This window comes from Centropristis striata, chromosome 14 (genome assembly GCF_030273125.1).
Source record: "Centropristis striata isolate RG_2023a ecotype Rhode Island chromosome 14, C.striata_1.0, whole genome shotgun sequence".
NCBI classification, from domain to species: Eukaryota; Metazoa; Chordata; class Actinopteri; order Perciformes; family Serranidae; genus Centropristis; species Centropristis striata.
The window spans coordinates 21,006,323-21,028,268 of record NC_081530.1 but is presented as its reverse complement, the minus strand read 5'-3'; the positions used below and the strand labels follow the sequence as shown (position 1 = coordinate 21,028,268).

General features: G+C 39.8%; 1 protein-coding gene across 1 annotated transcript in view; it reads right to left on the bottom strand.

Moving 5' to 3' along the window:
* Nucleotides 1–21,946, bottom strand: part of ext1b (exostosin glycosyltransferase 1b) — a 157,097-nt gene that overhangs the window by 28,623 nt on the left and 106,528 nt on the right. Inside the window, exons 2-5 of the mRNA XM_059350370.1 lie at nt 15,950–16,043; nt 10,671–10,778; nt 7,531–7,650; nt 1,438–1,570 (exon numbers count right to left, since the gene is read on the bottom strand). Coding sequence (XP_059206353.1) covers nt 1,438–1,570; nt 7,531–7,650; nt 10,671–10,778; nt 15,950–16,043 — 455 coding nt within the window. The remainder of the gene's footprint in view (nt 1–1,437; nt 1,571–7,530; nt 7,651–10,670; nt 10,779–15,949; nt 16,044–21,946) is intronic.

The following is a 21,946-nucleotide window of genomic DNA, read 5'->3' as shown; positions in this document are numbered from 1 at the left end:
CGGCGAGAGATGCCGCTGCTGCCGGGCACGGAGCTCTCCGCCTCCCGCTGGAAACACAAGGCCTTGGATCGGAGTTCTGACTGCAGGTGGAGAGTGGATCTGTGCATTGAGTCTGAGCCACGGAGGTTTTTGTGATTTAATCGGCCTTGTGGCAGGCATTTCAAATAACTATACAAACCTCTGGATATAAATGCCAATAGTTTTTGGAAAAAGATGCCTAAACATTATTTATGTGTGTAAATATTCTGGTGTTCATACTTTTGGCCATGGAGAGTGAATCAGAACAAGGTGTTTTGGCAGTTTTATATAGTTAATCTAATTTGTTATTTTATAGTTAACATTATTTTAACTGATGTCTTGGATATCTTGCTGTCGTTTCTTATTATAAAGTTGTTTATTAGAGTTTTAGCGAGTTTGAGTACCTTTAAAAGCGATATATAAATAAAATGTATTATTTATTATTATCATTATTTATTACACAAAATATTATTAATGTAACAACATTAAATGTTAAATATATATATTTATATATTTTATTATTATTATTATTATATATTTTTTCTCTAGTATAAAGTTTGTTATCAGCCTGAAGAATCCAGTAATGTTCCCCTTCGAAATGTAAAAAGTCCAAATAACTAAAGCAACTAAAACAAACTCTGCTCCCGCTGTGTGATTCTGCCTGTTCATGTGAGTGTGTGTCTCGTTTCGGGCTCTTTGAGAACAAGAAGAAATGTCAGTTTGAAACAAACTCCACAGCTTTGATTTTACTCAATTACCCATCAGCGACAAGCCACCTTGTCTCCCAGAAAGCCCATCCGTGTTTAATTGCTTCCTCTTTGACAAACAAATAAACTCCCCGGCGTTGTAATCCACGCCTGTCACCGTGCCCGTCCATTTCAATATCAGCCCTCCTCTCCGGGTGCTCCATCAGCTGAATCTGTGCGTCCGTACTGTCGCCATCTGTGCGTGTATGTGTGTGTGAGCGCTGGATGATGATGGAGTGAAGGAGTGAGGGATGGAGAGGCTCCTGGGTCACAGATATGTGGCGGGGGGAAACTCGGCGCTGCTGAACCGAAGCGGGAGGAATTGGCCTCGCTGCAGAGGTAGCACCAGTAGCAATGCTGACTCAAAACCCAATGATGGACGGGCTGGTGTGTCAGCACGACTAATACAAACATCCGTCAAAGGCCCATTCCTCCACTCCACTTGCTGCGATAGCTCGGGCAGTAGATCAGGGGTGGAGGCCATATTTCAGACAAGCTCCGAATCCAGAGCTGCAGCTGGACCCCAAAAACGACTGAAAATCTGTTCTTGCTCAAAAGGAGTGATGGAGAAACTTCTCTGAGCAACCTTTATGCTCATTGCTACACAGGTGTGTTAAGGTGTTATGTAACAGCACTTTGTACAGTTCATGGCGTCTGTGTCTGTGCTACTGACCCAGTGTGGCGTAGTAGAAGGGGAAGTCCCCCAGGTATCCGGAGTACTGCGGCAGGGCGAAGAGTCCCCCAGGGTGACTGTTCCACATCAGGCTGCTCCTGGAGCCGTGCTCCAACACACGGTCCTGGATGATCTGTGCACACACACACACACACACAAACAGCAACAGATAACACACATTAGACAAGAAATAAACACCTTAAAAAACTTTCATTTTGGATTCAAGGTTGTTTCAAACAGTTTTTCAATTAAAAACATTGTTTATTCCCCTCCAGATGAACTTGTAAACAGCAAATTACTGTGTTTGCTAAATTATAAATAGGATGATGTGACAAAAAGGACAACTAATTATGGGGAATATGAAAATGAACTTTTTTCAGTTTGCCTTATATTCAGAGTAGAATTACAATAACAAAGAAACTGAGGTATTAACAGTATTAACAACTATTCTTGTCCGTTCCCAGGAAGTGATTTCTTTTGTTGATGAAGTTTCTTCTTTTGTTTCTGATCCAAGGTAACTTTTTCAAACTTTTCAAACCAAATCAGGCATTAATATTTGTTTGTTTTGATTTGACCTATTATGGGGCTATAATAAAAGACACTTTTCCAAAAGTACAGCATATTGACTACGGATGGGAATAATTAATCGATCTGTGTCTGATTTAAATTTGAACTATGACTGTGTATCAGTATCACTGAACTGAAACGCGGCCGAGCGTTTAGTTCTGCGGCCGTACGTTAATAAAGTTGGATAAAGCTACAGCAAACTGAAAGTTGCAATAACAACTATGAAACACACAGAAGAGTATTAACTGGAGCAAAACTAGCTTACTGTATCAAACCTTGCTAGCATGAATTACTAGGTGTAATTTTATCCAAAACGTATTTAAACACAAAACACATTTAAATATGCAAGATCACTGTGAAAACTAACCTCATGCCTCTTCGGGGGCTAAAACATAAAACATTGAACTCCTTGACGTTATCTTTACAGTTTCACCTCATTTCGTGATCTGTAGTTTTGTATTGACAGGAAGTCTATTTTTGTCCTTTCAAAATAAAAGCATCCATTATAAAAACAGGCGTTTGCACAGTACTGTATATATATCTTCTATTTTGCCCATGTATGCATGTTTAATCGACTAATTGATCGTTAACGTTATAGATGCTCGAGTTGGCAGGTTTCTTCCAAACGCCCATCCCTATTATTGACTCAAAGAGAAAAGCATAAGTATGCACAAGACATCTACAATATTCATTAATCAACAATCTAACAAAAGGAAAAAAATGTGGATTAAAAAAAAAGTTTGATGCGACATTGAAGCATTTCAAAAGAATTTCTAAGATCTTTGTTGCTTTGACAGCCACAGAGAAATGAAAGGACAGCCTGACTGTTGCTTGGATAAATTCATGTCTTTTTAATTACAGCAGGGTCTCTGTATTCTTCAGACCAACCTGCTTCCCCTTTCAATTTGACTTGTTCGACACAAACACAGAAACTAGCTTTAAATAACATTCCACTCAGATCTCAGAGGCCTCATAAAAATTTGAACTATTTGTGCCGATAAAGGAACATTTGCCTTTCAGATTACTGCGGGTGAAATATTAAGGATTTGATCAATGAGCCTTGTAATCGCACCTATAAAACATTTCACACTGCGAAATGAGTTTTCACACACAAAAACTCTGAGGAAGCAGATAGTCATAAATGTGAATGAATATCAACACGGCTAATGTTCCAACTTCCAATAAGCCCGTTTCAATTCAGAGGGATATTCAGAGAATTATTCAAAACCCAGTGAATTAGAGCAGGTGAAATTCTGTTATAAAAGTGAGTCTGCGGGCGTTGGATGAAAGTTAGAAAGCTGGCTAAGCTTTCCAAATGTTTGCCTTGTATCACCTCAATAGCACCTATTGATCGTGTCAAGAGTGAATCGCTGTGGCACAAAGCTGAAAGCTGAAAGAAATCGCTGTTATTGTGTAATATTTCCTCCACAAACTGAGGTCTTTTTTTGTGTGTGAGCAGATCAGCGAGTCAAAGGCATCTGTGCCGGTCAGTCACACAGACAGAGGCCATCTGAGAGGATAAAGAAGAGCCAAACACGAACATAGTCATCAGCTGTATTTAAGCAGCAGTCAGTCAGTCAGTCAGGCCTGCCCCGATCCTTTCTGTGCCCAAATAGAGCAGTCAGTCACACGGTCAGACGTGAGAACCGACACTACTTTCCTCCAGCTGCAGCTCGCCGTTGGCCTCTGCTGAACAGGCAGGCTGAGGAAAGAGATATTGCTGCTGTGCCCTTGAGCCATGCTAAATTGCTGCAGTAAAACAGACACAGGTTTGCGGCTATGTTTTATGGCCACGATTGAATCAGGGAGGTGACGGCTGCTCAAAAGGATGGATGTATAGAAAAGAGGTAAAGAGGGGGCGACGGCCGAGCAGCTGATAGCTTTCCCAATTGTAAAAAAGTTAATAATACAGCCGGAGGGGGCTCACTGTAATAATATTGACAAAGCCAACATAAAAATTCATCACAGGGAGGCGGGGTGTGAAGAAAAAAACAGCGCTGGGTGAGTTTTTTCTACTTTGCCTAGCTTTGTCCCAGAGGGCAGTCGATAACCATTTGCCTCAGCCGAACAGATTAACTCGAAATCCGTTAACTTCTCTATAAAAACACTGCCTGCCACCTTAAAAACCCCGAGCCCTTACACCTTATGAGGGGCAATTTCGCTCGCTTGGCTGCAGCTCCTCCCCCGTCGGCAGCCCTCAGTCGGGACATGATGGACGACTCAATCTCACCTCCGAACAGCCACAATCAACCAATTAGAGCATGATAGATAAATCCTGCTTCTCCGGGAGCACACTGTGAGCTCGCCTTTAATAGGTGGCTTTAATAGGTGTACCCGCCGCAGCACACACCCCGGCTATATTGACCTTGTGATTGGTCGAAACGCGGCCGCTTCCTGACAGGAAACACCGCATGATAGGTTGAACTCGTGTTTCCTGCTCCCACACACACACACGGGCGCAGTTTGGAAGTCAATAAAAAGCGAGTTTGCGAGTGTGTGCGAGGAGATTCAATCTGTCAGGATATCGGAGGAGTGTGTGCATGTTTTGAGCATGTGTGTATCATCACAGATCTGCAGTGAGGAGGAAGAGGAGGAGGAGGAGTGTAGGATCGACAGGATGAATAAACCATGTCGCTCGTTATCTCCGGGGCTGCCACGGCAACGCCATTTACATATGTCACCCCTTCTCCTCTTCACCCCTTCTCCCACCACTCTCCTCTCGCCTTTTTACAGGACAGTCAGTCAGGATTAAGCGTTTAGCCCCTTCACTGACACACACACACACACACACACACACACACACACACACACACACACACACACACACACACACACACACACACACACACAGACACACAGAGACACAGAGACACAGAGACACAGAGACACACACACACACACAGACACACAGACACACAGACACACAGAGACACAGACACACACACACACACACACACACACACACAGAGTCACAGACACACAGAGACACACAGAGACACACACAGAGACACAGACACACAGACACACAGACACACACACACACACACACACACACACACACACACACACACAGAGTCACAAGCTTTCGCCGTGTCACCTTGCTCTTTAGTGCAGAGTGACAACATGTCAGCAAGGTTATGCCTGGGTGGTGCCATGTGTATCTGGGCTGACGCACCTTGACATATGGAGATGTGTTTCTGACTCAGTGTGTGTGTGTGTGATAGCGCCAGTGAGACAGGGCGAGATAACAAACAGACCAGAGATTTAGAGCTGGCTAAAAATCTGACAGACTCCAGATCCTGAAGCCACGGCGCATCGTGTGTGTGTGTGTGTGTGTGTGAAATTCAAATTCAGATGTAAGATTTGGGAGGTTATACAGTAAGATTGTAGCGTTGAGGGGGAATCTCGCTCCGAGGCTTTAGGGACGCGGTAAGAGAGGAAATTAAATGCGTGATGGGATACTTGGGAGACGGAGGAGGCGGGAAGAAGAAGACATTTGTAACCACAGCAGGAAGCGAGCAGTAAGCCCAGGTGTTATCCCCGCATCTATAAACAACTTGTTTAAACTGAATAATGAAGGTAGGGGATTGGATGGATGAATAGTTTTTCCAGTCACAATTTTTTCTCCCCCCAAACTAGATTTGTTGTTAACAAAGTAGATGTGCATGACAAAACGAGGTCGCAGGAAGGGAAGGAAGGAGGGAGGCTTCTGAACTTAAAGTGATACTGTAATCTGTGTTTTGGGTATAAATCACTTTTTTGTTTGGTTCTGTAGCAGCAGCAGCTGTGGTCCACATGGATTGGATGGATTCCAACAGCGAGCAGATTTCATGTTGCTAAATAAAAATATAAATCTGTCGTTTAAAACTTGTCAAAACATTAATACTTTGGAGTGAAAACTCACTAATGAAAACCTGCCTGCAGCTCAGCAACAGTCTGATAATACTAGGGCTATTTTCACTCTATTATATTCACAGCTAATATAGCTATTATTATTATAAGTCATGGACATCATTACAGTTGTTAGTGCTATTATTGCTCTGCACCTTGTCTCTCTACCTCTCTTCCCTCTCACATTCTCTGTATTGTCATTTATTATGTTGATCTGTTCTTTACACACTATCTATTCGGCAGTTTTTTCCCTGTTAAGGGTTTGTTCTGGGTGTGGAGTGTTTCCTTATTTGATTCAAGATTCAAAGGACAAAGGATACTTCGAGAAAAAAGTTGCAAATTTACTAGATTAAAGTGGCAAATCTGTGCGAAAAAAGTTGCAGATTTACGAGAAAAAAGTGGAAAAAAAATAAAAAAAATTCTCGCAGATTCACCACTTTAAATCTCATAAATCTGTGCATTTTTTTTCTCGTAGATTTGCCACTTTAATCTTGTTAACTTTTTTCTCAAAATATTACCCCCCTCCCCCGGGTCGGTATGTTTTTTTTAATACATATTCTGGCAGTATGTTATATCCTCCAATATTCTCTAGGGTTGAAATTTGGAATTTGCAAGTATTTCAATGAGTGCACTATCAAGGGTTAAATAATGTGTTTTGAAGGACTGTTGGGACTGTTGGGACTTGCAACATGCTACAGGTGCTGTTTGAGACATTTCTACGGACCATAAAGACTTAAGAAATGTCAGAAAAACTCCCTGAAAACTATATGTCACTACTGGAATCCATTATAACTGCCTCTTCTTTCAGGACAAAAGTTTTAAGTGTTTAATACTTATGGAACCAGCTTGTTGGGCAGAATATGACTCTAATGTTCGGATGCCTATGTGCAAGGTGCTTAGCTCCAAATTGGTTCATGATTACTGTAAGAAAAAGTAGAATACAGTTTATTATCTATTCATCTACAACCACTACTACAATGTCTATTGCATCTACTAATGTTACTCTTACCACTGGGGCTGGGTGAAATGGCCAAAATCTTCTAAATCGAAGTCATTTCATGTCTTATAAGAATATAAATCAGAATAAAACTCTTTTTTGGGTAATTAAATAAATCTAACTTTACGTTTTTCGGCAATCATGATAGAAAAAATATCGAAAAATTGATACGAGAGACATTTTTTTAGATTGTTTTGACAATATATATCATTATACTGCATATACGCATGCTATATTAATGCTGATTTTTTAATATTAAACAAAACTATTACAGAAGCTGTAAAATATGTTGTAAAATGTGGAGATTCCTGAGTCAAAGAAACACAAAAATGTCTCGACAATACCTTGTTTTGCCACTTTGAGTAACACAAAAAGCAGATTGTAACAAATCCTCTGTGAACATGTGCTGAAAAGTCCTTCCAGCTCTCTGTAAACAACACTGTCCACCCTTCTGTTTTGCTTTTAGCCTTGTACCAAAGAGACCAAATAGAGGTCTGAGAATACAGTGAAGATTGCAGGGAGTCTGCTGAGACACTGCAGCTTTCTGAGAGAAAGATTGATGACAGAGGAGGAGAAGAGAGGAAGGCAGAGAGGCAGAGAGGCAGCGTGTTCGTGTGCATGTGTGTCCTGAATCTCACCTCCAGCGTGGTCAGCACTATCTTTTCCACGGAGGAGAAGTAGGCCTCCCAGAGGAACTGAGTCTGCTGTCTGAGGGACAGGATCTTATCCTGGTGGATGGAGCGCACCGTGGTCGGGATCTGAAAGGACAAACAGCAGTCAGTCAGCTCACAGCTCTGATTGGGGACCTCAACTGTGGTGATAGGAAGATTAAAATGGGTCCCAGAGACACACTCAGGAAACTCTCATCAACAGATAAAGCACATTAAGGTGTAGAAGAACGTGAGAACTGTGGGGAAAAGCAGATATTAGGAGTTTTCTGGAGTAGTTTTTAGTAATTTAGGTCAAACTCAAGTCTCAGGTGTTGTCAAAGCACTTCTCAAGAAGTCTGAAGTCACGTTTTAATAAATAAACTGCAAGTCAGTTCTTTGAATGCTGATTATTATCCTTATGGCAGCTTTACTGAAGTGACTGAGACACTCAGTGCTGGAATGTAACTAAGTACATTTACTTAAGTACAATTTTGAAGTACTCTACTAGAGTATTTCCACATGTTACTTCAGTTCTGGTTAAGTATTGTACTTTTTATTCCACTACATTTAGCTGCTTTTTTTCAGGTCGAGATTTAACATGAAAAACACAAGCTGAATTCAAAATGAATATGCATGTTCATAAATTAAACCACATAAAAGTATATTAGGTAGTTAAAATTAGCCCTTACTGGACAAGAGTAAAATAATGCTCACATGAATGCATCAATAATTATAATACAATAAAATATTTGGAGTGTGGCCATTCTGCATAGCAAGCACTTTTACTTTTGATACTTTAAGTTAATTCTGATGCTGATGTAAGTTTTGAATGCAGGACTTTTACTTGTAGTTGACTGATTTCACAGTGTGGTATTAGTACTTTTACTTAAGTAAGAGATCTGAATACTAAACATTGTAGTCTTTTTAACAAATGGTCCTAAAAATGTAATGTCAAAGATGAAATAAAAAGAAAGAGATTGTTTCTCAGTTGTCATCTTGCCCCCATGTATGACCACTTGACCTAAACTCTACACTTGAGTTTCACTGAGTTTGAACATCCAATCAGTCTTGAAAAATAACTGTGAGTGAACGATGATCACAATAAATCATCAACAAAGGGTTAAAAGAAATGTGCATGAACATTATGTGCTTAGCTCGAAGTTTGAAATACTGAAGAACGTCAACTAGTTTATTTTAATCTGTATGAACTGAACTTAGGGCTCACTCTTGTGAATGGTGAACACTACATATAAAACAAACAAGATATTCTGTGATCATTAGTGAGCTTTAGAGGTTTTTAGTCTTTATACTTAGCTAAGCTAACCAGCTGCTAGCCCTATATCTAACAGACAATATGAGAATGTTGTCAATCTCATGTAACTCTCTGCAAGAAACATATTTCGCAAAATGTCTTAATGTCAAAACTTTTCCTCGAACATCTACAGCTCTGGTAGCAGTCTTGTTTGCCACGTTTACCAAAATCCCAAGCACAATGGGCAAAGGACGCTGTCTTGAAAAGGTAGACTATAAAGTTAAAGGAATAAAGCACATAATACAAAGGAGTTTACAAAAAAATAACAACAGCAGCAGCAACTATTAGTCATCAAACAGCATTATGGAAGAAAAGCTAAAAAGCTGCAGCAGCTTTTGTACTTTCATTCAAAGAGCTGTGTAGTTTAATCCGCATGTGAGTTTATTTGTCATACTAAAGAGGGAATAATGGCAAATAAACAATTTTTATCCACTCTTTTTTATTAAATGCTGCTATTTCCTGCTAACTGGGGACCTTTTTATTGAAGAAGTAAATCACTGTATGTGCAAATGTTTTTCCTTGTTTAAACAGAGAGTAAATGCTTTGAATATACAGTACAGGCTTTGCACATTTAGTGTAAAATGTTGAGGTGAGGGAAAAATCGATACAGCATAGTATCGCAATATTTTGCATGGCAATGTCATATCGATTCACGGCCACCAAGTATCGATATTTGGCGTTCTGACGGGCGGTGTTACGGTTTAACTGGTGACAGGTAGGGCAGCAGTTAAAAACAAAAAGAGATTATGTGACTGCTCTCTTTATGTAGTTATCCTATTACGAAGTAAAATGTTATCTCATTTCATAAAAGTCTACATAGGTTAGGTGTAAGTGTGTTCCAAACCAAAGACGCATTTGGCTGAAAGTCACCAGTTACCATGGTCACCAGTTAAACCACAACACCAGCAGGTCGGCAGTATTTTTCCCGTTTTTAAACTGGTATCATATGAAACTAGAAGATCTAAGGACTCTATAGGCACCATGTGTATCGTGTCGGGAAGTTGTTTAGTTGTTTAGAAGTTGCTTAATGTTGAGGAAAGTTCTAGAAAATGCTGCAGTTGTTGTTGTCCATACATGTTTGATATCAGTTCAGTTCAGTTGACTGAATACTTTGTTGGTCATTTTCTCTAATTTGACAAAACAATTCTTGATTGAATTTAGTATTGTGGACCCAAAATGCAGTTAAACAGCTAAATCTCAATATATTGTGTCGCAATACTCACCATATCGCAAAATAATTAAAGTCGCAATAATATCGTGACTCAAGTATCGGGATAAAATCATATCGTGGGGCCTCTGCTGATTCACACCTCTAGTAAAACACATGTACTGTATGTTGCATGCATGTTAGCCCATTATAATGCTGTATAACTCATAACTCCTCAGATATATCCAGAGTGTCTGAGGCCCACTGCTGCTGCACAGAGTTATAAAACTCAATGTCAAACAATATTATTACACACTTCATTCACATTAAGATTTAATGGGCATATAATTACTTTTTCCCCCCACGAAGTTCAAGCAATTCCAGCCAAATCCATTTGCTCATTCTATTTATTTGCCCTCTCATATAACAATGTGAGGCTTTGAGTGGCGTTTTCAAGCAGTCAAGGACTTGGTATGCTGCTTGCATTTGTTTAGTTGTCAGCCACTCCACGAGAAAACCAAACAAAGCAGGATTTCAGGGAGTATACGTGAAAAGGCGTGTGTGCTCAGGATATCGACAGTCAGAAGAAAAAGGTTTTTATTTCCAGGTTTGCTGCAGGTGATACACAGAGCATGTGGTGTTGTGTGAGCGCCGTCTCCGGGCCGTTACCTGCAGCAGGAGCCTCTCGTCGCCGATCACTGCGGCTGTGTTCCAGTCGATGATCTCGGAGAAAGGCAGCTCCCAACCGTTACTCAGCATCACCGGCACACATGCAGCCTGAAACACACACACACACAGACACACACACACAGAGTCAGAGAGAGACGCTTGGACATGATCCTTTACAAACACAATCAGAGCGACAGCCAAATCACGGCTGCTTTGCTACATATTGATCCGGATTATTAAAGCTGCAAAAAGAGCCTCTTTTCATATAAAAGCTGCACTGTGTTATAATTGATCAGTTTGTGTTTTTCTGTGACCCCTTGTATTCACGCCAAAACTCCTCAAATTGCTTTTTCTTTGATTTTAAGTGGCTATATCACACATAAACTCACTGGTGAGTCTTGTAGCAGCCAAGTAGGAAAGTCACAACAATGATACACGCAGCAGAAGGCCCATGGCTGTCTTTTATCGATGCCAACTTTATCAGCTGCAGACTAGATGCTGTTTCAGAGCACAAATCTCATCAAAAGGCTGAACTTTGACAACTGAGAGGGAAAAGCAGCTGCCTCAAAACTGTCACACTACAGACTTAATCACAATCAATCCTCCTAAATCTGGAAACACTAGTTGCTGAACTTTTTGGTGCTGGTAGGGCTGGGTGGTTAATTGAAATTTATTTTCAATTACAATTGTGGCCTCCAACAATTATAAAACCAAGATAATGAAGATTAACAATTATTTGTGCTGCATTACAATTTACAATGATGTTCTAGCTTGTTTTGTGTTATAAATCCTGCACAGACTGTTTCTTTAAAGCTTTGTAGTTTAGCAAATATTTAATGTATTTTAAAGAGTTTTCAGCAGGTAAATGACAACATATTTAATCTAGTTTATGTTTGCCCAATAAATAATTATTATTACTTTTGATGTACTGAATATATGTTAACAGCGTCTCTGCAGGTTTCAACTAGTCAAATTTAATGTTTTTGTTTTGTTTTATAGTTTAAGTTTTAAAAAAGGTTAAGAGAGTGGCAAAGATTTTTGTCATAATCAAGCGACTACAGAAATTTTAAACTTTTAATGGAAATGACAGTATGACTGCAAACTGCAAACACAACACTGACATATTATCACCTTAAAAAGTTGATATAAAGTCCAATATTCCATCTCTTTTTAGCTTTGTTTTCTAGTTCTTTAAGGGAAATATCTGTCTCTTTAAGTGCTGAATGCTCCACTATGTTCACCAGCTTCTGTTTGGTGCGTAACAGGGAATGCTCAGTGGCTTATTTTCACTCTGAAAACAGCTGAAAACTATAAAAGAGAGCAGTTGGAGTGAACCAAAACTTTAAAGTTGCAGGCCTTAAAACAAAAAAAAACTTGCTTTAAGGTGCTAAAACGCTCAGTCTGTTGAAACTTTGTAGTGGGTTCATCTCTTCAAGCCAGATCATATCACACATGACTCAAAGTTCATATAAAAAAAGTGCAGCTTTAATTGAAAAAAAAATGCCTTAGTGCACAAAATTTGAGCTCAAAAGTAACCTAAATATGCATACATAATATTTGGATAGTAGTCACAAAACTTAAGATCAAACACGAGCTGAACACAACGCAGCTTAGCAATCAGATAAACAGAAATAAGCTTGAAAATACAATCTAGATAAGCAGGCAGGCAGCATATAGCCACAGATAGCGAGGGATTCAGTATAACAATGACTGATATGAATATGGTGAAAAAACTGCAGCCATTTGTTGGAGAGCAGATAAAGAATGTAACACTTTGGACTTAAATAAACCAGAAACATTTATTCACTGTGCTGTAACACAGTATGCACAAAAGGAATGTCTTAATGAAGTGCCTAATAGTCGTTCTGTTTCTGTTTAATTTGATTTCTAACTAAAATGTTTGAATCAATTCAGAGCCGGAAAATCAAAGAAACAAACCACATTTGGTCTGTTTTAGTTATTCTGACCACACAGTTTCTTTTTTTTTTTCTCTTTCTTTTTCTTATAGCTGCACCTGTTGACACATCAATATTAAAACAGTAACTTCAGGTGCTGGAAAGTTAATTACTCAAAGGAGGCGAGCAGGAGGAATGACAAAGAGAGGAGAAAGGGGAATTAAAAAAAGATCAAAAGGCAGAAGAAAGTGGATAAATAGATGTTTAAAAAAAAAAGAAAAAGATGAAAAGACGGGAGGTAGTGAAGCTGAATGTGACCTTTGGCAAAGGAGTGGCAGAGGGATGGAGGGATGAGAGGAGAGGTAGAAGGAACAGCTGGTGTGTGTGTTTGCATGTGTGTGTGTGTGTTCGTGGTGGGAGTTTGATGTAATGACGGCCCTGTCACTCCCAGGTCATAAAGGTGTCAGCTCAACCAGAGCTGGCCCACGGGCTCTGCTGCCGTCTCCTCCACACACACACACACACACACACACACACACACACACACACACACACACACACACACACACACACACACACACACACACACACACACACACACACACACACACACACACACACACACACACACACACACACACACACACACAGATATATATGCAGACACACAAACAACCTCCAGGCGCACACACACACACACACACACACACACACACACACACACACACACACACACACACACACACACACACAGAGAGATGACCTCTATTAGCAATTTATTTCTCATGCAAAGACCAAAGCCTGTAAATACTCTCACTCCGTCTTTCTGTAGACGGTGCGAGTCGATGGATGGAGTGAGTCAGACAAATGGAGAAAGGAGAGGAGAGGGCATATTTCCCTCCTGAGTGAAGTGTGTGTATGTGTGTGTGTGGCAGCTGATAGTGAGATAAGCGCACTTATGTGGGTGCACTCTGTGGACGGTAAGGAGAGGTAAAGGACAGTGCAGTAGTAATGCGGAAGAGTGCAGTGCAGTTATAGAAATGGATGAGAGACACAGCGAGAGAGAGAAGAGAGATGTGAAGTGTGTAGATTTCAAGAGGTTTGAGTGAAGTGCAGGTAAATGCAGACCCGGTATTAGAAAATGACTCTAGATGGGAAGAATTTACCACACAGGTTATTACAGTTGTGCGGTATGGTGAGGTGTTGTGGTACATTATGTGCAGCAATTTTAAATTAATCTACACTCAACCTTGAAGAACTATTATACTTGAAAGTGCAAAAAACCTCCTGATTCTGTCTTTGTAAATCATTTTAATATTCCTACAACACCGCAACAACATTTTATTTTGAAACTGGAGGGCATACAAAACAGGGGAACTGCACTCTTATTGGAAAACTACTAATAAAACTGTACTGTTCATCTTTTGTACCACCATAGGAGTATATGCAAAAACGTGCGCACCTATAGCACTGGTGAGCAAAAGCATCATTCACAATAGCATGTGATCATAGCAAGCTGTCACAGGCCTCAGGTCAATAAAAAATAACTGATCAGCAAAGGAGGGGCTTGATTTCAAACTTTAAAAGTGATGCAGAACTTTGTTACGGCTCAAAAATGTTTTGAAAGAACTCCAGATTTTTACCTGCCATCTATAATTTGACAAAGTGATAGACAGATTATGCTACAGTTTTGCCAGTTTTAGAGTTCAGCAAATTATTATTACCTGATCTGGGAACGCCATTACACAAGAGAGAATCTAGAAGCTAATAAATCCCTCTACATGTACAGGTAAGATAACTAACATAAGTTGATGTTGATAAAAGTGCAGCTGCCAGTTGTTCCATATTAAATTTATAAGGGAGACATATTTGCTGTATGTTTCAGAATCATAGTATAAGATAACAACAAGTATAAGATAAGATGTTCCTTTATTAGTCCCACAATGGGGACATTTTCAGCATTTAAGTGGCAAGTTGATAGCAAAAAAATAAAATATAATCACAATAAATATTAAAAATATTAGACCAAAAATACAAACTGGATTTAAATAAAAGTGACAGTGTAAAATGCTAATAAAATCATTATGCATCAAATTAAAAAAGATAAAAAAATCGGTATATTTACATTTTAAATAATAGAACTTTCCCAAGTTGAGCATGGTATGTCGTGTCTTTTTTATTGTATTCAACTGAATGTATGGAAATGTAAGTTTTTCACAGTTTCCTATATGTTTTGGAATCGAGGTTGTAGATTGTGAGATACTCCTGTACGGCGACTGTAATGTAGCTACAGCAGCCTTACACTCTAGCTAACGTTAACTAGAACTATTCACGCATCTAATGAGCCTTAAATCACAGCACGAAAGCCTCAATTAATGAGTTATTTACACAGTCTATGGTTTAACCGCTACAACGCTTCTCTGTGTTTTCCTGTTTAATGTGACAGACAGTTACTGCTGATGGAAAGCTAACGTTAGCTAACCTGTGTTATCTTTCCTGGTGATTTTCAGATGGAAGTCTGAAGCCACATCATTCTGCTAACGTTAACCAAAGAGGTTACAATAATGAGCGAAGAAAAGTTTTCTCCTCCTTTCCCTTAAAGGTCAGCACTATCAAGATGATTCAACTTGATATGAACAATTTGCAAAGATTTACTTCGCCACCACAATCAAATTTGAAATCTGAAATTAATATATTTCACTGTGAAACTTTGTGAATTTAAAGGCTGGTGTGACCATTAATTCTTAGTATTTAATTGGTAACTCTACAGTTCTGCTTTTAGAGAAGAATGAGATCATGACTGTATCCAATAAAGTTCAAGAACAGTTTTTCTGGGGTAGGCCTATGTCAGTATTTGAGCTTGTTATGTGGTTAAATATCTACAGTATGTACAACATTTTTCATAAAGTTATGGGGATGACATATAAATGATGCATTGATAGTCGTTCATCTTGAACAAAATTATATTCTATGCATGTTCTATTCTATTTTCAAACAGATTTCTATTTTTCCAGCCGCTTTTTGTTCATCTCACCATCTACAATTTTTTACGGAACAGTTTATCTGCCAAATTCATTCCTGTGTTGCAACATAAAATACAGTTTAGAGGCAGAAAGAAGCAGCTAATCTTCTCAGTGAAGGTCTTGTTTGTTTATATTAATTACACTATTAGTCTGAGAATTAAGGTGGTAATGATTTAGTGATCCTTTAATGCAAGAGGTAGCACCATTAAAAAACAAATGCTAAGTGGGAGGTTTGACTGTGGGAAGGGAAGCTTTTTCTTCCTGGTGATATTGCTGGTAGGCATTAATTTACAGCATGTGCGACGCTTTCTCATAATGGGATGTGTGTTAATGTGTGTTAATGTGTGTATTGCTGGTTTACCTGCAGCGCCTCGAGGAAGCGAAAGGAGCCCAGTCGTCTGCCGCGGGGCACCAGACAGAAGGTGGAGTTGTGGAGCATCTCCTTGTAGTCGTACCTGCAGAGACACAACACACACAAACACACGTGATGAGTTCACTGACATGAGCAAGAACAGGCTATTTATAGCGGCACGCTTAGAAAAATAGGTGTAATTAAAGGAATACCTACAGCACATACATCACTGTTAGTGGTTGTAAAGAGACATATAATTATATCACAGTGGGAGAACTTTGAATGCTAAACACAACTTATGTCTATACAGTCATTGCCACATTGATTTATACTCATTCACAGGAGCATTTACATTGTTTTTTTATGACATAATTAAGAAACAGGAAAATTAGAACCACACACACCAATCCAGATGAAAATTTTCAGCATTTCAGTGTCCGTTGGTCATAATTTCAAGGAATATTCTGCTTTACTACAAACACAACTTGGGTCTGACGAGGAGGTCAGATGCAAGAAACATGACTTTAGTTTAAATTTTAGTTTAGTTTAGTCAGGTTATCTAAACCACTTTATTTGGAGGTAAAAACTTAAAGCAAAAAAAAAAAACAATGATAATTTGCTAAGCCTTTTTGACATTTATATTCACATGGAAACTGTACATGACAATATATTTGATGCTCAAACTGATACAATTTTGTTTGTTTTTTGCAAATATACACTCTGAATTTGATGCATTTTGTTTTTACGTTAGTCTTAAATTGCATCCCATACATTTTTGGGTACTTTGTGTAAGTCTGAGTCTGTGTCCAACCGGTCTATTTGTCTCATTTCCTACACTAGGTCTCATACAAGAACATTTTGGTTTTAGTATCTTAAATTCAAAGTAGGCAGGAAACTGAAAAGGCAAAAAAAAAGAAGCAGTGCGAGCAGAGTGTGACGTCGTCCCCTCTCTGCTGAGGTCATGTGCTCAAGAGTTTACTAAATGGCAGCAAGGCCACAAACTTTCTTATTTTCCAGGTAAACAGTAAAATATGTTTCTGAAAGTATTTGAGACGAGAAACAGGCAAACAGTACCAGAATCTTAAATGATACTTGATCAGTGCTGCCTCGTTTGACAGCAGTTCACGAGCAACATGATTGACAGCTGCGATCGAGACGGCTCAGCTCTGATTTGTTGATTCTTTCGAATGCAATTTGGAGCACAAGGAGGAGGAAGAGGAACATTATTTTTATTAAGATTGTGTGTCTAGTTTACTGCTGTTAGGATATAGTGACAGTTTCAACAAAAATGTCAAAAATGTGTCTTTACACCAACTATAGATATAACTTTCTCTTACTTAATAAAAAAATACAATCCACCACTTAAGAAACTGTACGTGAATCCTACAACCACACTTGTAAAGAGAAAATTAAAAGTGCGAGAAGTATTTGTGAATGCAGCATGTTCTCCTAATTCACTTTTACGAGCCACATAAGAACAAATCTGCTCTTTAGGACTTCTTGTTCTTGCACGAGGCTCCATGACTGACTTCTATATAATGGCGTGGCTGCGTTCCCAAATCTCAGCAATTACCTTTTGTGAGCACAACGTTATTATAACCAATAGAAACGACGGCCACAACTCACAAAATGTGATCCAAATTGTCATAAATCCTCCACTTTTGCTTCTGTTTCCTTTTCACCTCACAGCCTCTCCATCCATAAACACCATCCACACCTCTCTCTCTCTCCTCTTCCTATCTCACAAACCATACGCTGCTCTGCACACCCCCTCTTCTTTACTCGCTACCTTCCTCAATCCCTCTATCTCTTAAACCAGGAGGCCGATGCTCCCCCCTCCCATTCCCTTCCCCTCTCCCTGCTCCTCTCTCTCCTCCTCATGCCCCCTCATCCCTCTATCTCTCCAGTGAGGTGTGTCTTATTGCTCTCCAAACAGGGTGATCAACCCTGCCAGGGGTAATGAGCTGAGAGTGACACCTGCTTCCACCACACAGCTGGCTCTGTGTGTGTGTGTGTGTGTGTGTGTAACAGGGAAAGACAGAAATAGAGAGACAGTGTGTATCCGTGCATCTGTTTGCATGCATGCTGTGTTTTTAATGCGTTTTGACGGTTTGCATATACGACTAAATACAAGCAACTAGGGATTGGAATAGTTAATCAGTGGTTGATTAATGGTTGTTAGGTCGATCGCGTGGAATTTTTACTCGGCCTGTGTATTTTTTAATTTTAATTTTTTATCTCTGACTGCGTATCAGTACTCACTGAACTGAAACACGGCCTAGCAATCAGTTCTGTGGTTGTACGTGAATAAGCCAATGAGCTGAGAATTAAGTTGGATAAAGCTGCAGTTTGCAAACTAAAAGTTGCAATAACAAATACAAGAAACACACAGAAATACAAGAGTATCAATTTGAGAGTAACTAGCTTACTGTATCAAACCTTGCTAGCATGAACTACTAGGTTAAATTTGATCCAAAACATATTCGAAAGCAAAACACATTTAAATATGCAAGATTACTGTGAAAACTAACCTTATGCCTCTTCGGGGGCTAAAATATAAAACATTTAACTCCTTGATGTTGTCTTTACAGTTTAATCTCACTTAAGTTAGTTTACGATTGACAGGAAGTATCCTTTCGTCCTTTCAAAATAAATGCTGCTGTTATTAAAACAGGCTTTTGCATTGTACTGTATATACATCTTTTATTTTGCCCATGTGTGCCATCGGTTAATTGATCGTTACCGTTATAGATGCTGTTATCGAGTTGGCAGGTTTCTTCCAAGTGCCCATCCCTACAAGCAACGGTGCCATATATGTCTGTAAGTATTTACTTTCTCCTCCACTGCTTTACCAAGCCACTTAATGCCTCACTCTCACACTTTCTCTCAATTTATTTCGGTCCCCCTGTCCTCTTCCACCTTTATTTCTCTTCTTGCTCTCCTGCTCTCTGTCTTGCTTTCTCCAAATGCGGACACGGCAGTGTTTCCCTGAGTGGATTATTTCTCTCTATCGCTCTCATGCAGACACACAGAGCAAATAAATGCCCCCTAAAAGTTAACACGGCAGCCAACAATGTAGAACCAGGCATCACCGGGGTTGCTGTGTTGTTAAGTCTAATTATTTTCTACTTTTCACACGTTTTTCACTGATAAACACCCGCGTTTTCTGAAAAGGGAGCAGATCTGTTTAAGCTGTTTTTCACACATATTCTATGTCACGATGCACTCAAAAGTTATGTTTGCCGCTGCAAGAAGACACAGATCACAACACATTAGAGTAAACTATATGTTGTGGCAACAAGGGACTCAGAAAATGCAGCTTATTTTAAAAGGGGAAAATTGTGTGGAAGCTGAAATGACAAGATAATCATGCACCAGGGTAAAAAACAACTCAAAGAAATAAATAAAAGACTTAAACTATATTCAAGTGTCTGTGCTATATGCTTTATTCTATGGTTGGGAATCACCAGAGGCCACAAAATACAATATTACCACAATACATAACTCACATCATGATATTTTTGAGATTTTAAACATTGTTCTAAGTATTATCATAAGACATATTGCAATTAATTACCTGTTTTTCAACTGCACATTATGTCCCCAGAGGGAAACTTTGCAAACATCTGTTTGGTCAAATAAGATAAAATCTGTTCATCTCATTTCAATCATTCTTATTGCAGCAACATGGGATTGTTAAGCAGACAGACTGACCAAAAACATCATAAATATGTGTCATAAATGTTGCATGTTTGTATCACAGTCTACAGACAGTCAAACTTAACTAAACACATGTGGATTACTGCACAGGTGTTTTGAACAATAAAACTTATTTTAAAAAGTTCTGCAGCACCTTCAGCAACTGGGTAATTTCAAAGGAAATTACTTTTATATTAAAATTAAATAAAAGAAAATATCTCAACTCAGAAAAATCAATTGGTTTTATTATTTTAGTATGAAAATGAACATTTTTTATCTGCAATTTAAATATTTTATATAATAAATGTGCTGCCACGCTTTATATACTCTGCTGTATCCCCTACCACCATTACTATTTTCTCAAAAATCAGTTTACACACAGATTCTTCTATTACTCACTTCTTAAATCAGATTTAAAAAAAATAATTTTTGTGTGAAATGGAAAAAAATGGAAATAATGAGCCCTAAGGGTTCCTCAGGTTGGGGGTTAAGAGACTAGTGAGGCAGAAAATCATTTCTCATTTAGCCAAAGTCTATACAAGGTGAAGGTTAAAGGACACACACACACACACACACACACACACACACACACACACACACCAACACACACACACTTGTGTATTGATGATGCTGTGGATGCACTGTAGCTCTTACAGGAGTGTGACAGTGATTGCTGATGCAGCCTTCTGTCTGTGTGTGAGCCTGTGAATATGGACCAAGCTGACAGGGCAAGCTGGAAGCCAAGCACTACGTTCTCTCACACACACACACACACACACACACACACACACACACAGTTGTGACTTGCTGATGTTACCGGCGAGATGCTGCCTTGTCTGTTCTTCAGCTCCTAATGAAGTGCGGGGGACATGACAGCCTGTGATAAAATCCCACCCTAATTCACACCTACATGCATAACGTTCTGTGCAGCATATAACACAGTTATCGTGCTCAGACACACACACACACACACACACAGACACACACCGACGCTTCCAGACACGCGGTGTGAACAAGCGACAGCTGCACGCCCTCACATTGACGTTCCGTCACCTGTCGATGGAGACGAAGAAGCTATCTTAGCCCATATTTCCACACCAGCTGTCTGCCTGGACGGTGTCTGTTTGGGCATGTGTGTGTACGCGTGTACGTGTGTGTGTGTGTGTGTGTGTGTGTGTGTGTGTGTGTGTCTGTGTGTGCGTGTGTGTGTAGCAGCCCACAAAACAGGCCTGCATCTGATGTCAGTGAATATCAATGTGTAGATTTAACACTAACCGGCCCTGTAAAATGTTTTATCTCACCACAGCGCTTCTGTGTGTGTCAGATCTTCTGTCTCCTTTATGTTTAATACAATCGTTCTGTCTTTAACTGTCACGAGGAGAACTTCTAAACTTCCTTTCCCGGCTCTGTGACCAATACTTGAAATTTCTGCCAAGTCCCAAAAGCAAATCGCTGGTTCACAGGATCCACATTTTGGCTCGGTGTCTGCTGAAAACGTGCCAGTACATCCCTCCCATGGGATCCCCCTGCTGTGCCTCTTAACCTCTTCACGACTCGGATTGTGCCTTAAAGAGATGATTTTCTTCTACTGAGGGAGTGTTGGTGGTTCATAGATTTGAATGAAGTTCATATGAGGACATCCCCTGCCGTGTAAACCCACCTCCACCTCCCTTTCCTCCTGACTCCTCTTCCTTCTCTAGAACATCCTGCTGCTTTGCACTTTACGCAGAGTTCAGAGGCCAGAAGCTTGCCTTCACTATCTCTTTATTCTTCTTCTCTACCTCTTCTTCGCCTCCTTTGACTAACAACAACTCTCCCTCTGCTGTGTCCTTGTGACCTTGAGCTTGGCGGAGGGAAACACCGCCAAGCTGCGAGCCTGCAGGTGATTATGATTGCATGTGTATATTTTCCAGACACTCGTATGTGCCTCTCCATTGTATGTTGGAGCGTGTGCATGTGTTTGTTTGTCTGAAGCAGATATCACGAAAGAAGCAGAGCGAGCATGTGACAAAGGTGAGGCCACATCCATACTGTAAAGGCCGGCTTCTGCCACATTTGGCGAGAAAAAGAGCAGTAAAGAAAATATGATGCAGAGAGAAAAGCAGGCGGCGGGAGATGACCTCTGCGTGTGCACCCCGGTGTTTTGTATGCATACAAGGGTGCGTCTGAGTGCACGTGTCAGCATGTCCAACAACTGTGAAGCAGTTAAGAAACACTTCTCCGCCAGCCCCAATGGCAACGTCCTACACGGTTGCCGTGGCAACCTGCCATTAAGTGCCTTCACTTGCAGCAACTTAATTACACGGG